The sequence below is a fragment of the Vespa velutina genome, chromosome 2, assembly GCF_912470025.1.
Source record: "Vespa velutina chromosome 2, iVesVel2.1, whole genome shotgun sequence".
Taxonomy (NCBI): Eukaryota; Metazoa; Arthropoda; class Insecta; order Hymenoptera; family Vespidae; genus Vespa; species Vespa velutina.
This window is the reverse complement of record NC_062189.1, coordinates 17,020,287-17,030,286: the sequence shown is the minus strand read 5'-3', so window position 1 is coordinate 17,030,286 and position 10,000 is coordinate 17,020,287. Positions and strand designations below refer to the sequence as shown.

The 10,000-nt window shown below is 35.9% G+C and overlaps 1 protein-coding gene across 1 annotated transcript in view; it reads right to left on the bottom strand.

The window, feature by feature from the left end:
* Nucleotides 1-10,000, bottom strand: part of LOC124947218 (cadherin-related tumor suppressor) — a 104,000-nt gene that overhangs the window by 14,580 nt on the left and 79,420 nt on the right. The window contains exons 3-6 of the mRNA XM_047489062.1: nucleotides 5,527-5,763; nucleotides 2,304-2,693; nucleotides 823-1,236; nucleotides 268-600 (exon numbers count right to left, since the gene is read on the bottom strand). Coding sequence (XP_047345018.1) covers nucleotides 268-600; nucleotides 823-1,236; nucleotides 2,304-2,693; nucleotides 5,527-5,763 — 1,374 coding nt within the window. The remainder of the gene's footprint in view (nucleotides 1-267; nucleotides 601-822; nucleotides 1,237-2,303; nucleotides 2,694-5,526; nucleotides 5,764-10,000) is intronic.

Here is a 10,000-nt window from a genome sequence, read left to right as displayed (position 1 = left end):
TTTCCTTTGTAGGATTCTAAAAAAGAAAAAAGAAAAAGAAAAGAAAAAAAGAAATTAGAAATTTAGTAGAAAATAATCGATTACGATATATGAGAAAGGCGTTTGCAAGCCAAATAGAGATAGATAGATAGATAGATAGATAGATAGAATAACAAGTGATGACATCTTAGAACGCTTCTTGCCTTGGCTAATAAGAATCACCTTGCTCTTAACCATTAAGGGTACGACGTTTCTACGACGCAACGAGATCGTATTATTGGAAATTACCTGGATTACAAATCCTCCACCTGGCGGTACCATGTTCTCCATGACATGTGCCAAATATGGTGAATCGAGAAAGAGGGGAGCATTGTCGTTGATGTCGAGGACAGTTATGGTTACTTGTGCGGTGTCGCCACGCGATGTTTCGCCTACTTCCGCTGCACAATCTTCACCTCGTATAGTTAAATGATATCTTGCTTTGCGTTCGAAGTTAAGATTCTTGGCTACTCTTATTGCTCCCCCATCTTCGGAAATTGTGAAGTCTCGATTCTCGTCACCCTTAGCTATGCTGTATCTAACTCTACCATTGGCACCTTCGTCACGATCCATCGCTGAGACCTTTGAAAACGATTCCGAAAATATTATTAATCTAAATCTTTTTTCTTTTCTGTTCTTTTTTTTTTTTTTTCTTTTGATGGATTTTTTTTTCTTTTTTCTTTTTCTTTTGATGGATTTCTTTTTCTTTTTTTTTTTTAATTTTGAATCTCAGTCGTCGGATATCTTTTTGTTTTGTTTTAATAATTATCATCGACAAAATAATAGAAAATTGACAAATTTTACCTGAAGTACGCTTGCACCGATACTGGCATTCTCAGCGACCGTAGCGGAGTATTGTCTGGGATCAAAGATCGGCGAGTTATCGTTCTCATCGAGTACAACAACGGTGATACTAGTTGTGTTAGACCTAGACGGTTCCCCACGATCCTTCGCAGTAACTTCTAACGTATAGTTCGATCTTTGCTCCCGATCTAACGGGCCAGCAACGCGTAGCAATCCATCGACTGGGCCCAAAGTGAATGGTACCTCATCGTCCTCCAAGGAATACTCTACATAACCGTTTCTACCTTCGTCCTTATCAATCGCTTTTATTGCCATTACTATGGTATTGCTTGGTGAATTCTCTATTATCGATATTTTCGTTGGTGATATGAATTCCGGGGACATGTCGTTCACATCCAGCAACACCACGGTAACCTGTTGATAGTTGTTCTTTTTCTTACATGATCACATTGAGAAAACGAGCACGGACGATAATTAATTATGTATTAATCGATTGCATCCGCAGAGTGAGTGAGTGAATGAGTGAGTGAGAGAGAATGAAAGAGAAAGAGAGAGGGAGACAGAGAGATAGAGATAGAGATAGAGAGAGAGAGAGAAAGAGAGAGAAAGACTAAGACGTATATACGTGTATGTGTGTGTGTGTGTGTGTGTGTATTTGTGAAACGAAGAAAGGGTGGATCGAGTTGAGAAGAAGAGGAAGAGTGCAACAGGGACGCGGACTGCCGGGACAAAATAAAGGAAGAACTCCGGAGATAAGCTGGCCATGGAGACGAAACGCAACGATTTACTTTGGTAATTAACACGTTCACGCCACCTATAAATCAGGCGCGCTTTTATGGCCTTTCGGACGGAGGAGAGTCGGTATATCAAGCGCGTTTCTTGCTGAACTCTCGGAGCTCCCGCGCTCGTATTTATTCCACGTAACTCGACCACTTTCTTTCTCTCTTTCTCTCTCTCTTTCTCTCTCTCTTTCTCTCTCTTTCTTTCTCTCATTCACTCATTCATTCGAAGGAGATCGTCTTTTTCTTTCTTCATAAGAGAAAGGAATAAAATGGAAAAAGAAAAAATAAATAAATAAAGAAAAAATAAAATAAAAAAAAGTGTAAAATAAAATAAAAATAAGTGAAAGGAGGAAGGATCTAAGGGGAGGGAGAGAGAAAAAGGAGAAAGGTTATCAAGTTATCCTGCATTCGCGAATCAAATGGAAATAAAAGAAATATAAAAAGTAGAAGAAGGAGAAGGAGAAAAGAGTAGAGGAGAGAAGAGAGTTCAGGATGTAATTTAAACTTTTGCGTGAGAGAGAGAGAGAGAGAGAGAGAGAAAGAGAGAGAGAGAGAGAAAGAGAAAGAGAAAGAGGAAGAGAGATAGAGGGAGAAGTTGGGACACCCGAGGTGTTCAAATTGAAGCGTGACATCCTTCCTTCCTTTTCACTCTCTCTCTCTCTCTCTCTCTCTCTCTCTCTCCTAAAGATAGACACTCACCTGTACGGTAGATGACAAAGGACGAGAGGGTGGTACGGCAGAGTCCGTTGCGCTCAAAACTAAATTGTAAAGTGGCTTCCGTTCTCTGTCGAGGGGTTTCCTTGTGTAAAGTGTACCGTTTGCTGCAACACCAAAATCACCGTCCTCGTCGCCAGCAACCACGGCATAAATCACCCTACCGTTTTCCCAAGAATCGAGATCCTGGGCGGTGACCGTTAATACCGATGTACCAACGGTTGCGTTCTCGACGATGTCGGCTGCATGCGGGCCAGCCTCGAATATCGGTGCGTTGTCGTTTAGATCAACGACATTGCAATAAACAGTTACGGTCGATGATAATGCCGGTACACCACCGTCCGTCGCTTGGACAACGAGAATGTAATGCTGTATCTGTTTGGAAAAGAATTAAAGAAAAAAATTAAAGAAGAAGAAGAAGAAAAAGAAAAAGAAAAAAAAAAGAAAGAACAAAAAAACAAAAAGAAAAGAGAGAACAATTAAAACTGTATATACGGATATTACGAGAGAAATTTAATAGATCAATAGATTAAAATATGCGAGATAATAATTCGAAAATATATTTCTACAATGACGAGTAATACGACGAATTGTCAATATCTACGATGATTATGGATCTTTTTTTTTTCTTTTTTTTTTTCTCTATCGTAAATATTATTCGATCAATGAAAATAATATTTATCTTTATCTTTTCTTTGCTTTTCCTTATTTTTGTTTTTTTTTTTTTATTTTTTTCTTATAGTTACAACAGAAGGATCGAAAGGATAAACATTTGTTATTGAATAATTGTCTTAAGTGAATATTTGAAAATGATTAAGTATTTTTATTTTGAGAGAGAGAGAGAGAGAGAGAGAGAGAAAAAGTGATATTGAATTTTTGTGCCAATTCTGATAATTATATAGTTCTCTCTCCTCTTGTATTGTGTGTCTCTTCTACTCTCTATCGTACGCGAAGAAAGACAGTGTAAGAAAATAACGTCTTCTTCCTATTATCTCGTGCTTGTGAACTGATCCCTTTTAAGGAACGAAGTTAAAGCGTTTTACAAAGAACCGATGCGAATTTCGTGGAAGAGCCGAATTATTTCTTCGTTTCAAATGTGCTGCGCTTGGATCCTTTGGCCCCCATCCGTATACGCATTTCACGGTCCCGTAATGATCCTGGCGTGTATCTGGGAACGATATTACGTTGATGAAGGGTTCTATAAACTACTCATTCTTTTTCCGCTTCTTCCTTCCTACCTTTTTCTCACTCCTTTTTATCCGAAACTTGCATCGCTCGACAAGGCTCCATGTGTATTTGTCGAATGGACCTTTCACTCTCTTCTTTTCATTATACAACGATCGGACAACTTCAATTTTATACTTTCAATGTCGTGACTTTTAATCGTTTTATACTTATTAAATTTTAATCATTTAATCAATTATATTTAATATCTGTCCTATATGATTTTGTATTCTATTAAAGTGTTATCTTTTTTATTTACTTGATCAGTATTTTTTTTTCTGTTTCTTTTTTCTTATTTTTTTTTTTTTTATTTATTAATTAACGATAAATATACGTGCACGAATTATATTACAGTACGAATTATATAACAAATATCGTAATTAATTTATTCGAAGTATCGATTGAAAATATTTACTAATATTAATCTAAATAAATTAGCAGTCAAGAAAGAAGAAAAAAAGAAAAAAAAAAGAAAAAAAAGAAAAGCAATCGTTGCATTTTCATTTTGTAAAAAGACTTTGAAGTGAAAATGTAAAAATTAGTAGGCAGATAGTTCTAATTATTTTTCCTCTTTTTTTTTTTGGGAACTTTTCCAGTGAAAAAGTTAAAGTATATGAAAATGCATTTCATAGAGAACCCGGATGAAACAATTTTCCACTCACACATAAAACTGCATTACTTACAAAGTATCGTCGAATGTATATACACATACACCTATATATTTATATATATATTGTGTGTGTGTGTGTGTGTGTGTGTGTGTGTGTATATATATATATATATATATATATATATACACACACACACACATTCACGTTCTCTCTAATAATAAGTATGGCTTGTCTCCGAAATGTAGCCCCGGACTGTCATTAAAAGCGTCTGTTCATCGATCTGTCTGACTGTTAGCGTTAAACCCTAAATTCTAGTGTTGCGTTATAGCCGAAAGGTAATATAATAGGTGTGCTTGGGTTCTTGAATGTGGAAGAGGCGTGCGCACAGTTTATAATCGTTGCCTCGGGCTTTAAGTTGTTGCGGACCTTTTTAGCCACGAGTCATCTGCGAGCAGAGAATTTCTGACTTTGCGATCGATAGTACTCGTTCGATGATTTACTACCTCTACTTTTTGTACGTCGCCCATCCATCGATCCATCGATATCCATAGAGTGAACGAGTGAGCGAACGAGCGAGCGAGCGATCGATCGATCGATCGATCCATCGATCGATCCTTCGTCCTTTCCTCTCCATTCTTATTTATCATCTCCCTTTTACCCATATGGGTAAGGGACGGTCTTGTAACTTAATTGTAATTTTAGAAAGAAAAGTATCGATGATACATATATATATATATATATATATATATATATATATATATATATATATATATATATAGATATATAAGATTTGACGTATAAATAATACTTTTTCTTTTTTTTTTCATTTAGGGAACAAATTAACGAGTTATACAAATTGCTAATGAAATTTTTTTTGTTTTCTTTTTCATCGCCGTATGCTATAGTTACGTTCGAAAAATTAATACATATATAGATATATGTATGTATAAGTGTTACTCTTATATTTGTGAGAGTAAAATGTCAGGATATTACACAGTTGCCGTGGGCCAATTTAATCAACAGTTCATTTAATCAGTATAACGAAATAATAATTGTAGGAAGTATATCATTCGAATTATTATAAATACATTTTTAATTTAATGAACAAATTCGATAATTCTTTGATATGAAAATTCAGCAATTAATCATTTGTATATACGTACATACGTATGTACATACATATTTATATATCTATTGATATATAAATATATATATATATATATATGTAGTTAAATGAATTGAAATAGATATGCTTTTTTAAAAGTAAATATTAAACAGAGATAAAAGTGGTCATATAAGTTGACCAAGACCACGATCGATATATCTCGATATTTCACGAAGAAAATAATGAACATGAGATTAGCCGTACCAACCTGTTCGTAATCAAGACTGGCGGTGAGCGTGAAGACGCCGGTATTTGGATTGAGAGAAAAGACGTCGTTCGCCCAATCGGATATTAACGCGTAACTTAATTGGCTGTTAGCACCTTCCGCATCGGCATCGCTTGCGACGACCTGCCCAACGCGACTTCCCCTCGGCATGTTCTCCGATACATCGAACGAGTAAGCGCTCACATGGAAGGTCGGAGCGTTATCATTCGTATCGGTCACCTGCAATGTAATCAAGCATTAATTTTTCTTTTTTTTCTTTCTTTTTCTATTATTATTATTATTTTTTTTTTATTTACATAAAAAATGAACGACAAAAATGTGCAATGATTATTTTATATACATATATATATATATATATTCGGATGAAGGTTCCTAGATGATTCAAAGGATCCTAAGTGATTTAGAAAAATCGATTATCTACACTTTCATGAAAGATCCTTTAACCCCTTCGGGATTAATCTGTTCACTTTTCCTTTTTTTTTTTTTTTTTTTTTTAAACGACACTTAATTATTTATACTGATCAAAATATATAACACACATATATATATATAGATCATTTGCTTTAGAAAATATTCACTGTTAATTAATAAAAATAACGATTAAATAAATAATGATCAATGATAATTATCGAGTAATTATTCTATAATCTTCATATATCCATTCATTTGATTATCAAATCTCTCTTTCTCTCTCTCTCTCTCTCTTTTTTCTCCTTTTATTTTCATTCCACGTTAATCGAATTAATATAGAAATTTATAATGAATGAACGAGTATCTATGAATTCACATGTATATTACATATATTAAATCATAAAAGAATATTTCCCATTAGAAGATCAAGAAAAAATCGTAGATAAAGGACATTTGTCAGATCGACGTAGAATATTGATGACGAGTAATGATAATAGAAAACAATTCGTATCTATCCATCGTAACAGCCAAATTGCCGGTGCAACTCTAAGAGAAGGATAGTAAAATAGAGTCGAGGTTAGGTAAGCTAAGCTAAGCTAAGCTAAGTTAAGTTAAGCTAAGTTAAGTTAAGTTAAACTAAGCTAAGTTAAGGTAAGGTAAGAGAAAAGGAATGGTAAGGTAAGGTAAGGTAAGGTAAGGTAAGGAAAGGAAAGCAAGGGAACGGAGTTACGTTCTGGTGCTCTACGTCGTGTCTATCCTCGGCGCATACCAAAGAGGCAGCAACCGACCATGAGCCGGCCGATATCAACCGGTGAAAGAGCGAGCGGAGGCGGGCACGGTTTGATTAAGGAGGGCTCGAAGACGTTTGCAAAAAGTGACGGTGCCTCGAGAGACGGGGGAGAAGAAGAAGAGAGGAGGAGGAGGAGGAGGAGGGGTAGGAGGGGGGAGGGGGAGGAGGAGGATGGTGCTTCCAGATGGAAACAGGTCGACGACGATGGGATACTGGAAGTTGGTAAGAAGGGGGCTGGTTGGAGGAAGAGAGATCGGAGGATAGCAGTAGGTGGGGGAAGGGATGTTGGACGAGGACGAACCAGGAGAAGAAAGAAGAAAGAAGAGGAAGAAGAGGAGGAGGAAGAAGAAGAAGAAGAAGAAGAAGAAGAAGAGGAAGAGGAAGAGGAAGAAAGAGAGAAAGAAAGAAACGAAGAAAGAAGAGAGATTCGTGAGGGGTTGGAGGAGGAAGAGGTCGAAGAAAGGAGTGGAGGTTCTTCGTCTCTCAGACTTGGGTGCGGCGGGTGGCTCTTGAGAAAGAGAGAACGAGAGAAAGAAAGAGAAAGAGAGAGAGAGAGAGAGAAGGGGCAGATTCCGCAAGAGCGGGCCTCTTTCACGGGGCCCCAAAGAGCAAGCTATGATCGGGTCTGGCATTCCTTTTGCCTTTAAGAGACCCCGGATAGAATAGCCGCGTGCGTCTCGTGCCGGTGGAAGGCAATTCGGTGCCTTCTTAGCGAACGTGGCTCCTTAAAAGAAATTCCAGCCATTACGCGTCATAAGGATAATTTTTGCGATTGTCTCCGAAGGTTGGACTTCCCTCTCTCTCTCTCTCTCTCTCTCTCTCTCTTTCTTTCTTTCTCTTTCTGTCTTCCTCTTTCTCTTTCTATCTCTTTCTACTACTACCTTCGTTAAACGACCAACCGGCTCCGCGTTTTTTATCGCCTGGATCGTTTCGCCAGACCAGAAGTAATGAATTATAAGGCGGAGATCGAGGGGACTCTTCTTCGCGGCTTTTGCTACCTCTCTTGCTTATCTTTCTCTCTCTCTCTCTCTCTCTCTCTCTCTCTCTTCCTCTTTCTTTCTTTCTTTCTTTCTTTCTTTCTTTCTTTCTTCGATTCTGTCTTCCTTTCTGTCTTCACTTGCACGATCGTGTTAATGATCGTTCGAATTATACCTATTATACATGCTAGTAAAATAATCCTATATACTTATTTTTTACGTTTCTTAAGTATCTATATATTACACTTACAGATATCTTACATAAATCGTCATATTTTTTTCTCGTGAAATTATTTTCAAAGTGCAATCAATCGTTCGTTTTACTTCTCTTAAGAATTTCGATAACAAAACTCCACCTATACTTCTCTATGTACTCTCATCCTCCTCTCCTCTTCCGCTTGGTCCAATGATGACTTTTATAATTTTTTTAGCAACCTTTAGAACTCTCTCTCTCTCTCTCCCTCTCTCTTTTTTTCTCCTGAGAATTTAAGTTTGAAGTTCTTTGAAGAACGAAGCCTCGTGACTTTGGGAATCCACTATATAACCCAGTGGTCTATCGAAACTTTTTAGCGTATCTTTTTGAAAAGGATAGGGCCACTCTATCGTCTACTACCTGAGTCAGTGTTCTATGTAAGTATTTCTCGCGATAGTAGAGTCTCTTAGGTAAAATATGCGTCATCTTTTTCTATCTCTCTCTCTCTCTCTCTCTCTCTCTCTCTCTCTCTCTCTATCTCACTTTTTTTCTCTTTCTTTCTTCGAACTTCACTAACTTCACTAATATGAGTCAGACTTTTGATTCGAGCTTTTCCAAGTAGTCCTCTTTTTTTTCCTTTTTTCTTTTTTCTTTCTTTATCTTCACAATGTCGCCAAGTCCCAAATTATCTTGGGATAATAATAAGATCGATCGTAAACGATGGACCTTAGAGGATTTATGGATTACGTATTACCGCAGTTGTTTCCATGGGTTTTACATGCAAGCTTGTGCTGGTCACGGTATGCTGCTTAAATGGAGTATTATCGACTTTAAAGCCCCAAGCTTATCCAATTACTCCGGTGTATAACGATGAGAATACCGGATACATTTGCATCTCGACATTACTATTCCATACGATCGTTACATATTGATAAATCATATTTTTCTAACGCAAATCTTTTACATAATATTCGTTGAATTCATTATTAATCATAATTTCGTAATTAATTAATTAATTAATTAATTAATTAATTGATTAATTAATTTTTTTTATTTATTCCTAGCTTACTTTTACCTGTATAATGTAGGTATGTATATATATATGTATTATATATATATCTCACACAGTGTGAATACATATATGTATAACTATATATCTATATTATTTTCCTGATATATTCTTAATCAACTCTGATCATATATATATATATATATATATATATATATATATATATATATGCACGTACATGTAGATGTGTAATTTCAAAGTCAATCTTTAAATATCGTAAAAAGTTATTATATTAATAATTAAAAAAAAATCCAATTATAGGTAGAATTTAGTTTGAACGGGAAAAGAAAAGAAGAAGTAGAGGATGGTAAAAAAAGAAGAAAGTAATAAAACGTTGTTCATCGAGAGTAGGGTCAAATCGATAATACATTAGACACGTTTCTAAGTCGAAAGGTCATTCTTAACTTCCTACTATAACTGTATAATCTATTGCTCAATAGTAACTATTATATGTATATACACATACATATATATATATGTATATATATATATATATATATGTATGTATGTATATATATATCGACTAAGCATTTTTATTTTCTCTCTTTCTCTTTTTCTCTCCTTTCATTTTTTTTTTTTTAAATACGAATAATAATTCTTAAGAAGAATGGTAGGTATACAAAATTCTTGACTACTTTTGCGAGCATCACGGCTTCGTAAAGTTCGTGATTACGAAGAAGAATCCTGGGCCCTACCGAACGATCCTCGCAAGATGTACGGCTCCTTCGGGTCGAAGAATAATTAATGGCCTTCAGGAATAACGCGCGCTATAGTCAGACCCGATCCTTTCGTAACAACCGATAATGTTGAAACTAGAGACGGTAGTAGATACCTACTTTAAACGGCATCGGTTAATAGCCCGAGACGACAATGAGTCTACCCCCGTTTTAAAACAATTAATTACCCTTTTCTATCGAGAAACAATATATTCTCTTTCGCGAACGACGACGATGGTATACTATTTGTATTTATGTATCTATGTGTGTATATACATAGTGAATACGAATAGTAGGTCG